Raw genomic sequence first — 20,510 nt, forward strand, 5'->3', positions numbered from 1 at the left:
TACAGGCCTTTTATCTGCTCCATTGATAATAACGACAGACCTGCCCATGAAATACCCTTGTCTAATTACTTTTAAGCACAGGAAATGAAGGGAATGTGCATAACAATATGTGGCAACTAAAACATATTTTTAAACAATCATTTTTTTCACTCTACTGGATTAAAGCGGAAGGTCTGCACTTCAACTGCATCTGAATTGTTTTATTTAAAATTCATTGTGGTAATGTACAGAGCCAAAATTAGAAAAAGATGTCTCTGTCCAAATATTTATGGACCTAACTGTGGCATAATGTGCAAAATGCAAGCTGTGCATTGTATACATAACGCAAGTTACGCTACCTGCGAAACGCAAGTTACGCTACCTGCGCAACACAAGTTATGTTGGTTAAAATATTACAAAGAGAAGAAAGCAAACCTCTTGAGCTAATTAAGAATAACGTATAATCTGGCTTTTGTCTTTTAACCCAAGCACCACAACAGCCTGTCGTACTTGTGATTTGCTTGTTTGGCAGCTTTTGTTTACTGTTGCCAAACCTCTTCATTTACATCTCTTTTGAATGAACTGTCATCCAATCTTCTCTGCTTGGACTGTAAAATGGGCCACTCCTGTTTTATAGTCAACATAAATGCCAGCAACAAATCATTAACCAGCTGCATTATCACTCCGGTGACAAACTTTCCTCATCTGAACTTCCTTGTTTGGAACTTTTCTACAAAGTGCTGGCTGGGGGAAATACATTTATCTCTGTCGGGCATACATTATCCAAGCTGAATATTAGTAGAATCTCAGAAGATGCACCGTGTAGAAATTGGATTCGGTGGGGATAGAATTCACCCCTTGGAGTCAGGTAAGGCAACTTTTTGATTTGTTAATCTGTGATTTGGTGGAGCTACATCACTGCAGAGAATTTCATTTTCACTTAGGTGATTACCTAGTCAGTTTGGTTGCCCTCTCTGAATTCCACCCAAATCTATTGTAGATGCTATCGCTAGGTACAAATAAAAGGGTCAGGTACAACAAGTAAATTCTCAAAATCTGACACACATAAAGACATACACTTAAGGATTTTTCCTGTTAATATCTGGCCAATTCAATCACTTTGATTTAATCTACTAGAAATAAGTGCAGCGGGCAGCCTGATCGATTTTTTAGATCAGTCAATTGCTCTGGATGGAAAATATCGATTGGTGGCAGCTCTACGCTGGTGGAAGATCAATAGATTGATCAGTGCAATGCTATGATTCAATAGATTTATAGATTGATCAGTGCAATGCTATGATTCAATAGATTTATAGATTGATCAGTGCAATGCTATGATTCAATAGATTTTAATAGATTCCATACTGAAATATATTTAAAAAAATCTGTTCCTAGTGTGTGGCAGAGATCAGATAGATCTGTAAAATTTGATCTGAGATCTACTGTGTCAGTTAGTCACATCTGATGGCCATTTATAAGTGAATGACCTTTAGATTTATTCAGTATGTCACCTGCATTTAATTACCCCTACCAAGTCAGTTGTTCAGGTAAGTGAAATTTACAAGCCTTTCTCAAGGTAGGATGTAAATTAGACCCACTAGCAGGGGCTTAGCAATAGGGGTTGCAGAATTTGCGACCGCATCGGGGCCCATGGGCCAGAGGGGTCCCAAGGGGCCCTACCTCAACTGCAGAATTAGCTCTCTATTGGTCCTGTGCTCATAATAATCACTTCTATAGATACTTTGAATAGCAGTAATCATTAACAAACTGCTCCCCATCCCCTTCTTGCACCTCTGACACTGTAGTTGCCATTGGCAGGTTTTGGTGCGCCGTATCAATTGTTATGTATAGAGTGCTTGGGGGGCCCCATTGTAAAACTTGCATTTGGTCCCACAGCTCCTTAGCTACGCCACTGCCCACTAGCATTATAAGAATCAAATGTTAATACCTTCATTTTTGTTTATTAGCAGAAAAGGCATAACTACTAGGAGAGCAGCCTGTGCAGAGGCATTGGGAGCTGGAAGGGTCCCCATAGCCTTAAAGGATGACTGAAGTGAAGAATATGGAGGCTGCCATATATTTTTTTTCCTTTTAAACAATACCAGTTGCCTGATAGCCCGGCTGATCTATTTGGCTGCAGTAGTGTCTGAATAACACCAGAAATAAGCATGCAGCTAAACTTGCCAGACATGATGATAATGTCAGAAACACCTGATCGGCTGCATGCTCATTCAGGGTCAATGGCTAAGGCCTCTTTCACACCAAGACGTTGCGTTTTGGGGGACGTTGTAAGGTCGCATAACGTGCCCCTAACGCAACGCATGGTGGTGTTGAAGTTGGACGTCAGATTGAGCCGCGTTATGAGGCTCTTGGTGCTATCCTGGGAAGTCGGGATCTTTTCAATGATTCGGTTGATTCGAATCGGATCATTGAAAAGATCCGGATCTTTGAACAGAATCTTTGAATCATTTTACTAGGGAAGCAGGAAGCAGGGGTGCAGCAGAGTGAGAGGTGTAGGAGAATGAGGGCACATTGAGGGTGCTAATGGGGAAGGGAGAGATGCAGCAGGAAGATTGTGCTTGTGCACAGAAGCTGCAGTTCCTGTTTCTTCCAGACATCCACTGTGAACCAAATCCTTCATTGTGATGATCCAGATGATTCGACTCACAAAAAAAGATCCCGATCAAAGATCTGAATTGTTCATGATCTGGACAACACTACAGTGCAGTGAATATTAATTAGCCATGTGGCTAGGAACAATAGCCCACTCTCCCCTTACTGAGCATGTGCAAACAGTCTAACGCAACTAAAACCACCCATAACGCACAGCATGCTGCACTTTCTTTGAACGTCCAGCATTACACTGTAACGCAACGTGGGCACTGTGCACAGCCCATTGATTTTTCATTACTGTGAGTTGGGCTGTGTTACAGGCTGCTGTAACGTGCGCCTGTAACGTCCCACTGTGAAAGCAGCCTAAAAGTATTAGAGGCAGAAGATCAGCAGGATAGCCAGGCAACTGGTATTGCTTAAAAAGGAGACAAATATGGCAGCCTCCACATACTTCTCACTCCAGTTGTCCTTTAACTTTAAAATGCCTTTTAAACCCACCAGCAAGAAAACAATCAAAATTATTTTGACAGTACTTTTTCACCTACTTTTTGGTACTGTGAGAAAATGCGGAAAAGCCGCCGCGAGTACTCAGAGTAAGGTGGCTAATTCCGCGTCCAACATAGCAGCTGGCGCGCATGGGCCTGCATCCACTGGCCTAACGGAGCGCGGAGAAACCGCCGCATGCCCAGTGAACAAGGCGGCGGATTCCGCGTCCGACGCGGCGGTTTGCACGCATGGACCGACCACTAGCAGTATGGTTGAAGGCGGAGAGGCCGCCGCATGCTCTGACAGCGGTGCGGCTGGCCCCGCATTCAAACCAACAGGTACATTGCAAAACATGTCTGGTGTGGCTGGGACTGATAGTCCACACAGGTTCAGAAGGACAGTCAGAAGGGTGTCAGCTGATCCAGCCGGTCAGCTGACAATTCCTCCAGGTTTCATTGGTCCATCACTTAGGGGAGGCGCTGGAGAGCGCTGGTGTATATATACTGGGTGCTGGTCATTTCTCTGGTGTCTGGCGTTGCGATCACTACGTGGTAGCACTCAGACCTTGTCAGTATCTGTGATATTATCTGTTATTACTTCAGACTAGTTCCAGGGTGTTGATGATCAAGGAACTCACACCCAAGACTAGGGAACTGTATTACCAATCTGTTATTAGTTCAGGCTAGTTCCAGGGTGTAGATGATCAAGGAACTCACACCCAAGACTAGGGAACTGTATTACCATTCTGTTATATATCAGACTAGTTCCAGGGTGCTGAGGATCACGGAGCTCACACCTAAGATTAGGCATTGTTATTATCTGTTATGACTTTCTGCTTTCCTGACCACTCTCTTGATCTCTGATTTGGTACTTCGCTATATCTGATACTCTGTTGCTGAACCCTGCTTGTCTTAAGATTCCGTATCTGTCTCCTGTCTCTGTATCTGAAGCTGTCTGTCTGTTACCGACCTGGCCTGTCCGACCTCGAGAACTATCTTCCCTGTTGGAAGATAGTTCACAGACCTGTCAGTGACACTTCACTATTGGTGTCACTCACTCTCTGGTCCTTCCCACTCTCCGCCTGGCTCCGCCCCTTGGGAAGCATCAGACTTTTGGAAGGAACCTGATCTCTAAGCAGTATCTTGTACTGCCTAGCACCCTCTATACGGGTGCTCTCCTCAAAGTGTTACATTTGCACCAAACACTCATATTACTCAGGTGTCCAGAGGTTAGAGATATATCTGATTATCGGTGATACTGCAGATCATCAATAATCGGGTATATATCTGTATTTTCGGTGATACTGCAGATCACCGATGATCAGATCCTCTCTGTGTAGGTACATTTTCAATTTTAAAGTACTGAAAAGTTATTTTAAAGAGAAGATGAAAAATTATCTCCTAGGAGAAAAGTCAGGAGAAAAAGTGAATTGCATATGGTACATGGAGAGCAGCACAGGGACACTGGTGTTTATTTGTTGCTACAGCTACATTTTTGTGTATGTGTATGTGTATGTATATATATATATATATATATACATATATATATATATATACATACATACATACATACATACATACATACATACATACATACATACATAAAAACATAGTGTGCTTTTCTCCTGTCGGACTCGCAGCGCTTGACCTGCAGCCACTAGGGCGTGCTCTAGAGGCGGTAGCAGTGTCTTTCCCAAGGGCTCTTTACTGAATAGGTGCTGTCTTAGGCCCCGTTCACACTTGCGGTTTTGCAAAAACCGCACCGGATGTCCGGACCGCACCGGATCCGGATCGGACCTGAACCGTACGGTTCCTGTCCGGATCCGGTCCGGATCCGGTCCGGTTGCATACGGTTTCCGTGCGGTATGAACACGGTTGCGGTCCGGATCCGGATTCTTAAAGAGATAACAACCTGTATAAATACCTGGGGTTCTGGGAGGTCAGCAGAAGCTCTGGGGTCATTGTTGGAGACAGCTGGACGTGTGGAGACCATCCTTGGATACAGAGACAGCAGTTGGGACCATGGATCCAGTCATTTTTTACGCTTATTACCTGGGAATTCTCTCCTTCCTGTTGTTTACCTACTACTATGTGGGGAGAAGGCGTGCTCCTCGCAGGAGATGGTGGGTGCACCCTCTACTAGCCAGGAGGCAGAGGAAGGGAGAGTTCCAGGCCCTCTACCGGGACCTCAGACGACACCCACAGAAGTTCTACAGCTACACTCGGATGTCTATTCCCCTGTAAGTATATAGGCCTAAATACACCAACCCCCACCATTCCTAAACACCCCACCCTCACCCCCACAACACCTCATCCCTGTATACCTAGCTAAACACACCACCCTGACCCCCACACCCCTGTATACCTAGCTATACACTACACCCCCACCCTCCACAACACTCCCAAACCTCTGTAAACACACCTCCCCCATCCTCCACCCAACACCTTGTCCCACAACATACTTTACAGCTTCTTCCTTTACATCTCCTGACAGGTTTGATACCCTTTTGGAGATGGTGAAGGATGACCTTAGGAAGAAGGATACCACGTTCAGGAGAGCAGTCACACCACAAGAACAACTACTCATCACACTGAGGTATGTAAAAACAAATTTTTTTATTGCAAAAACAACCACTTTCCAACATGGAAACATTCTTCCAACATGGAAGACAAAAAAATAACATATCTATGGTATAGCCCGGTCAGTTTTAAGGAACACCAACCACCAACTTTGTGCTGGAAGAGTTGTAGGGCATAGCTGCCCAAGTGTCTTTCGGGGACACCAGGCCCTAAAGTTGAAGTGCTTCAAAAACCTAACCACTGGCACATGACCCTCTGAGCCATGGATGAAGGACACAGGGCAGTGAAAAGGCTAGGCCTCTCACCGACCAGTCAAGGTGTCCTTCATCCATGGCTCCAAGGGTCTTGTGCAAGTGGTTAGGAACAAGAACAAAGTGAGGAGCAAGAGGAACCGATGGCAGAGGTGCATGACTACAGGTGCAGTGCAACAGGCACAAGTTTGTGACCCAGGTAGTGTCTTTCGGGGACACCAGGCCCTAAAGTTGAAGTGCTTCAAAAACCTAACCACTGGCACATGACCCTCTGAGCCATGGATGAAGGACACAGGGCAGTGAAAAGGCTAGGCCTCTCACCGACCAGTCAAGGTGTCCTTCATCCATGGCTCCAAGGGTCTTGTGCAAGTGGTTAGGAACAAGAACAAAGTGAGGAGCAAGAGGAACCGATGGCAGAGGTGCATGACTACAGGTGCAGTGCAACAGGCACAAGTTTGTGACCCAGGTAGTGTCTTTCGGGGACACCAGGCCCTAAAGTTGAAGTGCTTCAAAAACCTAACCACTGGCACATGACCCTCTGAGCCATGGATGAAGGACACAGGGCAGTGAAAAGGCTAGGCCTCTCACCGACCAGTCAAGGTGTCCTTCATCCATGGCTCCAAGGGTCTTGTGCAAGTGGTTAGGAACAAGAACAAAGTGAGGAGCAAGAGGAACCGATGGCAGAGGTGCATGACTACAGGTGCAGTGCAACAGGCACAAGTTTGTGACCCAGGTAGTGTCTTTCGGGGACACCAGGCCCTAAAGTTGAAGTGCTTCAAGTTCCTAACCACTGGCACATGACCCTCTGAGCCATGGATGAAGGACACAGGGCAGTGAAAAGGCTAGGCCTCTCACCGACCAGTCAAGGTGTCCTTCATCCATGGCTCCAAGGGTCTTGTGCAAGTGGTTAGGAACAAGAACAAAGTGAGGAGCAAGAGGAACCGATGGCAGAGGTGCATGACTACAGGTGCAGTGCAACAGGCACAAGTTTGTGACCCAGGTAGTGTCTTTCGGGGACACCAGGCCCTAAAGTTGAAGTGCTTCAAAAACCTAACCACTGGCACATGACCCTCTGAGCCATGGATGAAGGACACAGGGCAGTGAAAAGGCTAGGCCTCTCACCGACCAGTCAAGGTGTCCTTCATCCATGGCTCCAAGGGTCTTGTGCAAGTGGTTAGGAACAAGAACAAAGTGAGGAGCAAGAGGAACCGATGGCAGAGGTGCATGACTACAGGTGCAGTGCAACAGGCACAAGTTTGTGACCCAGGTAGTGTCTTTCGGGGACACCAGGCCCTAAAGTTGAAGTGCTTCAAAAACCTAACCACTGGCACATGACCCTCTGAGCCATGGATGAAGGACACAGGGCAGTGAAAAGGCTAGGCCTCTCACCGACCAGTCAAGGTGTCCTTCATCCATGGCTCCAAGGGTCTTGTGCAAGTGGTTAGGAACAAGAACAAAGTGAGGAGCAAGAGGAACCGATGGCAGAGGTGCATGACTACAGGTGCAGTGCAACAGGCACAAGTTTGTGACCCAGGTAGTGTCTTTCGGGGACACCAGGCCCTAAAGTTGAAGTGCTTCAAAAACCTAACCACTGGCACATGACCCTCTGAGCCATGGATGAAGGACACAGGGCAGTGAAAAGGCTAGGCCTCTCACCGACCAGTCAAGGTGTCCTTCATCCATGGCTCCAAGGGTCTTGTGCAAGTGGTTAGGAACAAGAACAAAGTGAGGAGCAAGAGGAACCGATGGCAGAGGTGCATGACTACAGGTGCAGTGCAACAGGCACAAGTTTGTGACCCAGGTAGTGTCTTTCGGGGACACCAGGCCCTAAAGTTGAAGAGCTTCAAAAACCTAACCACTGGCACATGACCCTCTGAGCCATGGATGAAGGACACAGGGCAGTGAAAAGGCTAGGCCTCTCACCGACCAGTCAAGGTGTCCTTCATCCATGGCTCCAAGGGTCTTGTGCAAGTGGTTAGGAATAAGAACAAAGTGAGGAGCAAGAGGAACCGATGGCAGAGGTGCATGACTACAGGTGCAGTGCAACAGGCACAAGGTTGTGACCCAGGTAGTGTCTTTCGGGGACACCAGGCCCTAAAGTTGAAGTGCTTCAAAAACCTAACCACTGGCACATGACCCTCTGAGCCATGGATGAAGGACACAGGGCAGTGAAAAGGCTAGGCCTCTCACCGACCAGTCAAGGTGTCCTTCATCCATGGCTCCAAGGGTCTTGTGCAAGTGGTTAGGATCAACAAAGTAAGGAACAAGAGGAATCAAAGGCACAGGTGCAGGACTACAGGTGCTGTGCAACAGGCACAAGGTTGTGACCCAGGTAGTGTCTTTCGGGGACACCAGGCCCTAAATTATTAGTGCTTCTAAAACCTAACGACTTGCACAGGACCCTCTGAGCCATGGATGAAGGACACAGGTCAGTGAAAAGGCTAGGCCTCTCACCGACCAGTGAAGGTGTCCTTCACCCATGGCTCCAAGGGTCTTGTGCAAGTGATTAGGATCAACAAAGTAAGGAACAAGAGGAATCAAAGGCACAGGTGCAGGACTACAGGTGCAGTGCAACAGGCACAAGGTTGTGACCCAGGTAGTGTCTTTCGGGGACACCAGGCCCTAAAGTTCAAGTCCAGCAAAACCAAAAGTTAAAAAGCCCTGTGATGGTATCCTTCCTCCGAGGATCGGAGGTATTCAGAGGAGCATGTCCAGGAACAATTTGACTTTTTTTTTCAAATTGTATCGGCACCACTACTAGAAAAGGTGGGAGTTGCTGCCTGGAAATCTGGACTCTCTTGGGTGCTGGTCGTGGATGAGCTGGACCCTGACAGCGGTGGCCCATATTGACTGCCTCTGTAGCCGGTGTACATCTGTGATGATTGCCAGGTGGGCACCGCTGTTGGTTGTGGGGGTCTAAAAATTGGTGGTTGCAATAATGGCGTGTCCATGTGCTGTTTAATCACCTCCAGCAAATTGGAATGGCACGCCATCAGGTTTTGTGAAGGCACCTTTTCTAGATATGGTATTAGAGACATCACAGTGTGAAAACACGGGTGTGCCTGCAATTTCAGTAGTTCCTTGCTTTGTTGATGCATTTGCTGCATCATGTTCTGCAGCTGGCCCACCGACTGATGATGCTGCGCACGCAGTTGGTCGATTTCTCCTCTGTGCATCTCATGCATCATTTTAAGCTCGTCCCTGTAGTGCCCATGTACAGCGTCGAGCTCACATTGCAGTGTAGTGATGTGGGACTTGTACTGCTCCATGATATGGCCCCTGTCCTCATCTTGCAACTGCCGGGTTATGAGAGTTTGGTGGCTCTGAAGAATCCCGAGAAGTCCGGAGACAGCCCCGGACATCTCGGACTCTGTCTCTCTCCTTGTTGGGGGGAGGGTACCTCGACGCCTCACTGGTGTGGTGGTCCTCACTGGTGGTGTGGCAGCATCTTCCCGTCCTCTGGCCTGTGTCGGGGTTGCCCTGCGCGCTGGTTGTGCTGCAGTCTCTCGGTGCTCCTCACTTTGTTCTTGTTCCCCTGGAGCTTCCATAGCGGTCGATTGTGGAGGTTCAGCTTCTTCCACACTCGGTCCTGCAACCTCAACATCCAAGCTCTCTTCTGCCAAGTCATCATCAAAGGACGGAGTTGTGATTAAGGACTCCCTCCTCCTACTCCTCGCCTCGGGGCAATAGGTTACATCGGCGACGTCATCATCCACCAAGCTCTCCTCACTGCTGAACCGTGCCTCCTGGGTCGGTTCCTCTTGCTCCAAATTGTCTTCAGTCCTGTAGATAAAAAAAATATTTATTGGTGTGCCAAACAGCATGTGGCGTCAATTCACAGAGCTAGCAAACACTAGCAATCACTTTATCACCCGTTTCTACCCAACATTTGATAAAGCTTGTGAGAAAAGTTCGCTAGCCATGGGAATTGAGGCCATAGCAATACATGGCCGAAGTCATGGTAAATGAGCTCTCAGTTCCTGGCCACAGTAGTGGTACTTACAGTCTAGGTTCCAGGCTTGCATTGATGAAAGACAATTGCTTGGCAAATTGGTAGTCTTTTTGTCGCCTTCCCCCGCCACTGCCACTTCGTTCGGCAAGTTTTTTCTTCCGTAGCCATTTCACATATGCATCCCGTATATTGCGCCACCTTGTCTTGTACCTTTCTCCTGTAACGACATGAAAAATTGATTTCGATTATTTCTCTTGTAGGTACATCGCAACTGGACAAACATATACATCGCTACATGTCACATTTCGTATTGGGAAGAGCACGGTGGCAGGCATCGTCGTGAGGACTTCGAGGATCCTTTGGACGCGACTGAGGGCCAGATACATGCCTGTGCCGGACACCACGAAATGGGAGGAGATCGCCCAGGGCTTCTGGACCGAGTGCAAGTTTCCTAATTGTGTTGGCGCACTGGATGGGAAACACATCCGGATTCAGAAACCCGTGGGGAGTGGCAGCCATTATTTCAACTATAAAAAATACTTCAGCATTGTTCTAATGGCAGTGGCAGATGCGGACTACAAGTTTGTGTACGTGGACGTGGGGTCGTACGGTAGTTCCAATGACTCTGGAATTTTCCAGCGTACGACCCTTTGCCGGCTGATGGAGGAAGGCAGACTGCGTCTCCCCCGTGACAGACCCTGGCCTGGGACAAGGGCACCGGCCTACCCCTATGTGTTTGTGGGGGACGAGGCCTTCGCCCTGTCCGACCATGTAATGTGTCCGTACCCAGACAGGGGACTTGATGCCAGCCAGCTACACTTCAATGCTCGGTTGAGCCGTGCAAGGAGAATGGTGGAGTGCACATTTGGGATCCTGGTGTCAAAGTGGAGGGTGTTCCACACGCCCATGCTGCTGAAACCGGGCAACGCAGTTGTCGTGGTGAAGGCAGCATGCATCCTCCACAACTTTGTGCGGCAGGAGGAAAGAGAGACTCCGGAACCCCCGAATGTGCTTCCACTAATGCCCCTGCGGAGGTATGCAACCAGGCCAAGGGTAGTGTCACTGCGGAACAGGGACCAACTGAGACTTTATTTTACCACACCACCTGGACGAGGGTGAATGTTTGGTTTTTAATATGTTTTGTTGAAATGTGTTTATTTTGGAGTTTCAAGTTTGAGTGATTTTAAATGTATTAATTTTTTACAATAAATTGATGTATAATTGGTCATTGTGTATGTTTTATGTGCACAGGTGGGGTACATCGCAGGTGGGTGGGATACATCACAGGTGGGTGGGATACAGCACAGGTGGGTGGGATACATCACAGGTGGGTGGGATACAGCACAGGTGGGTGGGATACAGCACAGGTGGGGTACAGGTGGGTGGGATACATCACAGGTGGGATACATCACAGGTGGGGTAGAGGTGGGTGGGATACAGCACAGGTGGGTGGGATACAGCACAGGTGGGTGGGATACATCACAGGTGGGTGGGATACAGCACAGGTGGGGTACAGGTGGGTGGTATACATCACAGGTGGGATACATCACAGGTGGGGTAGAGGTGGGTGGGATACAGCACAGGTGGGTGGGATACATCACAGGTGGGTGGGATACAGCACAGGTGGGTGGGATACATCACAGGTGGGTGGGATACATCACAGGTGGGATACATCACAGGTGGGTGGGGTACAGGTGGGTGGGATACATCACAGGTGGGTGGGATACAGCACAGGTGGGTGGGATACAGCACAGGTGGGGTACAGGTGGGTGGTATACATCACAGGTGGGATACATCACAGGTGGGGTAGAGGTGGGTGGGATACAGCACAGGTGGGTGGGATACATCACAGGTGGGTGGGATACAGCACAGGTGGGTGGGATACATCACAGGTGGGTGGGATACATCACAGGTGGGATACATCACAGGTGGGGTACAGGTGGGTGGGATACATCACAGGTGGGGTAGAGGTGGGTGGGATACATCACAGGTGGGGTACTGGTGGGTGGGATACATCATGGGTGGGATACATCACAGGTGGGATACATCACAGGTGGGGTACAGGTGGGTGTGATACATCACAGGTGGGTGGGATACAGCACAGGTGGGGTACAGGTGGGTGGGATACATCACAGGTGGGATACATCACAGGTGGGGTACAGGTGGGTGGGATACATCACAGGTGGGGTAGAGGTGGGTGGGATACATCACAGGTGGGGTACTGGTGGGTGGGATACATCACAGGTGGGATACATCACAGGTGGGGTACAGGTGGGTGTGATACATCACAGGTGGGTGGGATACATCACAGGTGGGGTACAGGTGGGTGGGGAACAGGTGGGTGGGCCACGGGTGGGTGGGCAACACGTGGGTGACACAAATCCATAGCAAAAGTTGAATACATCACAAGCTTAAACCACAAGCCCCCCCCAAAAAACTTCTAGTCAACATACCCTCTGTGCCTTGCTGTCTCTTGCTCAAGTTCTCAAAGTCCTCCACATACAGCTTGGCAATTTTTTTCCACAGGCCTCTGCATTTTTTGATGTTGCTGTGGTCCGCATCCCCCTTGTCCCACAGGGCTGGTACCCGCTGCACCTGTAGGATGAGGTCTTCTGATGTGTAGGGCCTCACCCCCTCGCTATCAGACAGATCCTGCTCCATATTGCTGCCAAAGAGCTCCAGCATGAAGTCACTGCTGCTCCACTCTGTGAACGCTGGTGCCATGTGGTCCCCATCCAAAATGGCCACCATACCATAGAGTCTGCATAGGAAGTGTGGTACAACATCCGGTTTTTATAGCCAGTGTGTTGTGCGCTCTCCGGTTCTCATTGGTTTCCATTGGCCGGATGCAACATTCCGGCTCCGGTCCGGATACGTCAGCCGGACCAGCCGGACCAAAAAATAGCGCATGTTGGAACGGACGCCGGAGTCCGGATCCGGTCCGGCTCCGGTCCGGACGAAACGGACGCATGTGAACGGTCGCATAGACTTTCATTGCTATGCCGTGCGTCCGTTTCGTCCGGTCCGCATGCGGTCCGGCTCCGGCACGGCTCCGGCACGGCGATTCCGGATAGCAGCCGCTAATGTGAACCGGGCCTGAGGCTAGGTTTCCATTTATGCGAAAACGGGCCGATTCTCCGGCCACAAATTTAGATGGAATTTGGCAGCCTATAGAAGTCTATGCAGAGCATCTCCGAATTTGTGGCCGGGAAAAAATCTGAGGCCCTGCAGCATAATGATCGCGTCACCCGTCCGAATCCCATAGCCGTGCATAGCGCGGCTAGAGGGTTTCGGCTACGAGACACGTCACAGCTGTGCCGGCATCGCGTCTCACAAGACGCATGCCGAGCACAGTGGAAATGAGCCCTTACTGAACAGGAAGAGCTGAGGTGTATACTTTGTGTCTTTGGAGTTTCTGTAAACTGCCTACAATCTTGCCAAGCATGCAGTAGTGTTAAGCAATGTATCCACTTTCAACAACTATCCTCAATAATGATCCCCATAACATGATCATAAATTGCACAAAAGCTGCAAACCTGAAGCATCTAAAAAAAATTACGCCTATGTAGAGAAGGCCGGATCCCGTAGAGTCTTCCCGGTCCTCTCTTTGTGCTCACGTTACACCCCCGGCTCCTGTTCAAAATTTGCACCTTAGGGACTTTAGAAAATGGTTGCATCTGTACAGCACGTGCATGAGCCCAGACTTACACTCAGTACAGATCCGCTCGTCTTGCCCGAGGAGTCTCGAACAGTTACTTCTTTGAGCTGGTCAAATAACTTCACCAAGGGACAGCAGTGGAACAAGGGGGGCAGAGAGAGGGACGAGAAGGTTCTATGGGACCCAGAGCCTTCCCTCTTAGGTAAGTATCTAAGTCCATTTTTTTACAATGTTTCAGGCTCATTTGGATTAATCCAAACCACAGTAAAGTTGCATCCAAGTCAGAAATGTTTGTATCTTGCAGATCATCTGTATTTTGCAATAATCGGCTAGCGCCACCTCTACTGTTCTATGAAGAGGGCAGGTAAATGGGCTTCCGCACATAGGGGCAAAATGGGGCAGGTGCCCCCCCCCCCCCCAGCCATCCCCAATGCCTATCATGCAAGCCTATCACCCGCTTCTCACTGGTGGTCACCAGCTGGTCAGTTGTCTGACACTGGCTGTTGGCACGCTGCCCATTACATGATAGACAGCGGGGACGGACGGGTGGCGGTGAGTGGGATCCTTGTCACTACCTAAAACGGGGGGGCACCTGGCACTAAACGTGGGATTCCCTTTCACTATCTAAACTGGGGGTCCCTGTCACCACCTAAGCTGGGGGAAGTCCCTTTTACTAAACATGGGGGTCCCTGTCACTACCTAAACTGGGGGGGGGGGGTCTGGGGAAACTCTGACATAACATTCAATAAAAATGTGTTTTTCTACTTTTTATTATTTCTACAGTTATCATATTTGCATTTGTACACAAGTAATATTGTCTGTCTACATATTATAAGTTTCCAAACTGTAGTTTTTCTTGCCCTGAACTACTACATTGCATTTTATTCTAACTGCTTTTTATTGTATATTAAAATCTTCTATTGAGTTGTTCCTGAGCTGTGTGTATGCCTTGAGCAAAGACAGCTTCTCAGAAAGTGTTTTTTACTTGATACACACAATGGGCTTGATTCACTAAGACAAACTGCATGCCTTATCAAAGTTAACACGCCTTATCAAAGTTAACATGCCTTATCAGAGTAGCATAGTGAGCGCTACAAACTTATGCCTGCCAATTGGCAATGACGCCCCTGCCCTGAGCCCCTGCGGGTTCGTATGCTACTCTGATAAGGCATGTTAACTTTGATAAATCATGCTATTTGTCTTAGTGAATCAAGCCCAATGTATTTACATCGGAATGTAAACAAAGACACTGTTATGTCCAGTTTTGATGCGGATTTGAAGCTGAATAGCAGGACAAAGTGCTTTGCTTAAAGAAGAGCCGTTAGGCATAAGGTCTCAGAGAAAAAAAACACATATATCAGTAGCTAAATATTGGCTGTACTTACATTACATATGCATTTCACTGTCCACGTTTGGATTTCACAGAATTTTTATATAATATTTGCAGAGATTGATGCTCCTGACAGCTCATGGCAGGTTCCAGGGGCGTAGCAATAGGGGGTGCAGAGGTAGCAACCGCATCGGGGCCCTTGGGCCAGAGGGGCCCCGAGGGGCTCTCCCACAACTACAGTATTAGCTCCCTATTGGTCCTGTGCTCATAATAATCACTTCTATAGATGCTTTGAATGATAATAACCATTAACAAACTGTTCCCCATCCCCTTCTTGCACCTCTGACACTGTAGTTGCCATTGGCAGGTTTTGGTGCGCCGTATCAATTGTTATGTATAGAGTGCTTGGGGGGCCCCATGTAAAACTTGCATCGGGGCCCACAGCTCCTTAGCTACGCCACTGGCAGGTTCCATGTTTGACTGTCTTGTATGAAACCAATTGTGATGTAATATCCTCCCTTACCCTGCTTCCTGATGATATTCGACTCACAAAAAAGATCAGGATCAAAGATCCGAATCGTTCATGATCCGGACAACACTACTGTGCAGTGAATATTAATTAGCTATGTGGCTAGGAACAATAGCGGACTCATGCAGTATATTCTAACGGAACATGTGCCCTGTGAACAGCACATTGATTTTTCAGTGCTGTGAGTTGGGCTGCGTTACAAGCTGCTGTAACATGAGCCTGTAACTTCCCACTGTAAAAGCAGCCTTAGGGCGGGATAGGTAAATGAAGGGGAGGACCAAGAGAGTGCAGTGGGGAGAAGAAGCAGCCCCAGCATGCTCTGCAGTATCTGTTATGCGGCCTGTCGGCCTCCTTAGGAGCTTGGGAATAAAGAGGCTTGCTGTTCAGCAAACATCAAAGTAAGAGAGATTTTTAACTTCAGTATTACCTTTTTGGCTTCCTTCTAAACTGTTTAACACAGGAGAATAGAGGTTTAAATTTGCTTTTGCAGCCTGACAGTTACTCTTTAACTATTTCAGTGATGTTCTGCTAAGAAAAAAAATTCTGGCATAGTAGGTTTAAAGCTGTGAGAAATCTTTTAGAGCTAAGTGGAAATGCTGACTTTCAGACCACTTTAAGGCTCCCTGCACACTGCAAATCCGTTTTCCGATTCCGATTCCGTTTCCGATTCCGATTCCGATTCCGTTTCCGATTTTCCTTGAATACATTCAACAGAAAAACGGATCAAAAAACGCAGCATGCAGTTAAGATTAAAAATCTGAATCGGAATCGGATGTAAAAACAGATTAAAAAGCGGAATCGGAATCTGAAATGCATGCAGTGTGCAAGAGGCCTAAGGCTGCTTACACACAGGGACTAACGTGCGCCTGTAACGCTCCCCCAACGCACAGCAATGTAACACAAGTGGGCTGTTCACACTGCCCACGTTGCGTTACATGTAACGCTGCACGTTGTCGGGAAAGTGCAGCATGCTACGGCGTTAGAGCGGCTATAGCCACGTTAGACTGTTTGCACATGCTCAGTGGGGGGCAGAGAGGAGGCGGGGAGAGCCAGCTACAGTAGTCGCGCACATGGCTACTTAATATACACTGCACTGGAGGCCGCTGATTGGCCGGCGGGACCACGTGATGCCGGCCAATCAGCGCCACTCTGGGAGACCTTATAGGGAAAGAGCTGCCTAACGCGGCTCACTCTACCGTCCTTTCTTGCAGCACCATATGTTGTGTTAGGTGCACGTTATGCGACCTTAACGTGGCACCTAACGCAACGTCTTGGTGTGCAAGTGGCCTCAAGGATACCCTAAGTGACATGTGACATGATGAGATAGACATGTGTTTGTGCACTGCACAAACATATATGAGTAAAATTATCTAGCTGTTTCTACAACATACTTTTGGGCGCCTCCACCAACGTGCTTCACTTGTATACTCCACACCTCCTTGAGGTGTCATCCCTATCCCTGGGTGACATTATCTACCAGGAAATAGGACTAAAGGAGGAGAGCGACCACCCAGATCCAGAGGGTCCGGCATACCGAGCGGAGACGGTTATCTTTCTGCAGGCATTTACGGTGGTTGCAGGACTGCAACCTTCCTTTGTGAGTATATCTTATTCACAAACTTACACCTCCAATTTATACTACCAATACTGCACCATAAGGGCTCCTGGTCTCACCTTTCCTACAGGTCAAGGTTAACCCTCTCCATTGTGAAGGGAGCGCCCGAGACCCATACAGATACACAAATAACTATGCTGTGCTCCTTTTTTTCTTTCTCTGCCCAAAAGAGTTAAATATCAGGAAGGTAAGTGGCTGACTCAGTCCTGACTTAGACACTAAGTGACTACAGTGTGACCCTCACTGATAAGAAATTCCAACTATAAAACACTTTCCTAGCAGAAAATGGCTTCTGAGAGCAAGAAAGATTTCAAACAGGGGAATTTCTTATCAGTGAGGGTCACACTGTAGCCAGGACTGAGTCAGCCACTTACATACCTGATATTTAACTCTTTCAGGCAGAGAAAGAAAAAAAGGAACACAGCATAGTTATTTGTGTGCTAGGCACTATACAAACACGTCTATCTCATCATGTCACATGTCACTTCGGGTATCCTTTAAGGTAATAATTCTGTTTCTACTTCCAACAGGATCACTAATGACATCATCAACCATGTCAAAGTAAACTGGTACAAAATTTCCTCCCAAGATAATCACAAATAATTGTTTCAGCCAATGAAAATCTAGGGAGTGATTGTAGCTGTAGAAATGCTCCCGTGTTCAAAGTCCAGATGTCAAGACCTGCATATTCATTTGTAAAGGGTGACGACGCCTAAGCTTGGTTCTCACGCAGATCCTCCCATTTGCCACATCCGAGAGCAGCAGATTGATGGACAGGTTGATGGATCCTATGTTAACTTTAGGTTCCATTCATCCACAAATGTTTCTACATTGCAGTGAGTGGAATGCACGGTACACAATAATTCTGGACACCAGACAAAAAGTCAGACATAACAAATATGTATGTCAGCATGGGCGTAACAATCACCCCTGCGACCCCTAACATCGTAGGGGAACCCAGAGGCTTTGGGGGCCCCTCCTCCCTCATCTCCCCAACCGCAAGTGCAGCCAATCAGCAAAGAAATCTTCCCATTCACTCACAAAAACCGTGTGCAGGAGCACGTGTAATTATTTTCTGCTGCCATTCGCCGGTTCCCAATCCCGTGGGGTTCAGGAACAAAGAGGGCCTCATGCATGCATTTTGGCAGGGGGGCCCGATTTAGTCTAGTAACGCCCCTGTATGTCAGGTCTGATGCAACAGACGCAAGGGAGACCCTTTAATGAGGGGTTGTGCCATGGACAGCGACAGCACATCCGCTGACCCCAAGCACAGGGGGAATCCCATTGTGTGAACTGAGCCTTATTACTTTTTGACTCTAAGATTATTTTTTTTGCACAAGCATAGTAAGCCATTTTTCGGCTTTCCCTGCGCCTTAATTCCATGTATGCTGCCAAATCATCCCTTTAAATGCTGACACATCTACGTTATGCAGGTTCTGGTGCTATGTACATACATATACGAGAAATGTATAAGTCAAGTGTCAGTAATTAAAGGGATAAATTGGCAACACTGACAGAAAGCCCCACTAATGTCTGTAGCACGAACAGGTTATTATTGTGTTAAATGACTCCAATGCTGCTGAATAACTATGGCCTGTTGGAATGGTAAATTGTATACTTTTCAGACAACCACATTGTGGCCAATCATTTTGTTAAACATTTGGCAGAATCGAACTGGAGGTCCTATGAACCGCCACCCTCTCCTGATCCAGGACTCCGCTACCGAGGCAATGAGGACCAGATCTGGACAGTGGGCGCTAAGTCTGCATGGGACAGTGTGCAAAGACACAGCGAGATAGATGGACCCAAACAAGATGAAGACAAACCTATAAAAGAGCTTTGCTGTTCTATGCAGAAAAAGAGAGAACTCAGGTAATTAATGTTTATATTATATGTGTGACCCTCTCTTTATTAAACCATCTGTGACTCTTCCAGCTTTCGCACTCAGTCGGCCACCAGCACCTCCAGGCATAAACTCTAAATGGACTCAAAGGGACACTCATGCCTTGTATGTGTCAATGCTTTATTGAGGTGGAGTGCACTTAGCTAAAGCCTGTAAAGCTAAATACTCACCACCCAACGGAGGAAGATGGATCCAGGCAGCGATGTCCCCATGACGACAAGCATTCCATGATCCATCTTCCACCCAGAGGGTACACGCAATGGCACATGCCGGTCGTGAACAGGAGGTCGATTGATTGCAGTACTTAGCACAGAGTCATTGGGGATCTTAAAGATCCAATCCACCTGTCGTTCGCATGATTGTGCGCCTGTACCCACGTGACGAGATTGCGAAAACCTTCGCTCATCACTCAGAAAATCTCTGGCCATTGGAAAAATCGTTGGTAAAATCATGTAGTGGGACGGGCCTTTAGACAGTTGTTCCCAATCCACCGTGACGGTCGTTATTGCTGCGCATTGCTAAATGTTCGCATGATCGTGCGCCTGTACCCACGTCACGAGATCGCGGAAACGTTCGCTTATCACTCAGAAAATCTCTGGCTATTGGAAAAATCGTTGGTAAAATCATGTAGTGGGTCGGGTCTTTAGACAGTTGTTCCCAACCCGTACGACAATGGGGAAACGCTGCCACTATCTGGTGTACTGCCAGGCCGCCCTCCCACCTCTTCTACAGTCAATCTGTGCGCTGAGAAGATCAAACCAACTAGTAAGATACATAGAGGGGCTTTCTGGAAGACTCCATTGTGAAGATTCAGTCTGGTAAAACTTTCCTCAGTTTTAGCTAATGACACAGTTAGAGGTTTATTTTGCCTGTCCAGATACTTCAACAGCTTTTGAACCTATTAAACTACATTTGACAAGTGCACTTTGCTGCAGCTCCTGTACGTTGGTATGTATGACCCTCTTGCAAACCTGCAGACTCGATATTAGGCGAAACTTCTTGTGCTTAAAGTTTACTTTGCACCATATGTACTCTGTGTAATAGGACAGGCTGATCAGCAGATGTTATTGTTGGGGAGATGGAGGTTCCAGACATAACTTCTGGGGCCTCTCTGTCACTGCAAATTTCTGAAAATTCTACAAAGAGTGGATTTTGGGTTGCAGCATTGAGGTGGACAGGGCAGTTACTAACTGATGTAACTGGTGTCAAAGGAGTGTAAGCATGGGAGTGGACAGTTTTGTTAGGGCTCGGCAAACCCTTGTATGCCGGAGTCAATCGCCCTTCGGTTGCAAAACAATGCCACCGAATGGGTGCATTCATGCCACATGCGTGTTAGCAGTTGACACTGATAGAGCAGAGTGGTCTGTACAAGCAGATAGGCACCCAGTATAACAAGTTAGAACTCTTTACTGAAAAAAACATGCAGAGATACCGTATATTATACACCACCATCAGGTAATGCAGTTTACTTAGAACAGAGAGGAACACCGAGTGAATACAGGAAATAACAATGCCATAGAGATCATTGCAGCACATTTTACAGTGACATCTTGTGGTTGCTTTACTATACTGCAGTTTAGGTAATTCTGTTGATACTGCCAAAAGACACGCGGTG

The 20,510-nt window shown here is 47.7% G+C and overlaps 1 protein-coding gene across 1 annotated transcript in view; it reads left to right on the forward strand.

Moving 5' to 3' along the window:
• The first annotated feature begins 473 nt into the window (after positions 1-473).
• The window catches only part of TMC4 (transmembrane channel like 4), a 54,816-nt gene continuing 34,779 nt past the window's right edge, over positions 474-20,510 (forward strand). The window contains exons 1-2 of the mRNA XM_068241224.1: positions 474-847; positions 18,660-18,864. Coding sequence (XP_068097325.1) covers positions 793-847; positions 18,660-18,864 — 260 coding nt within the window. The 5' untranslated portion in view covers positions 474-792. The remainder of the gene's footprint in view (positions 848-18,659; positions 18,865-20,510) is intronic.

The sequence above is a fragment of the Hyperolius riggenbachi genome, chromosome 6, assembly GCF_040937935.1.
Source record: "Hyperolius riggenbachi isolate aHypRig1 chromosome 6, aHypRig1.pri, whole genome shotgun sequence".
In the NCBI taxonomy this organism is placed as follows: domain Eukaryota; kingdom Metazoa; phylum Chordata; class Amphibia; order Anura; family Hyperoliidae; genus Hyperolius; species Hyperolius riggenbachi.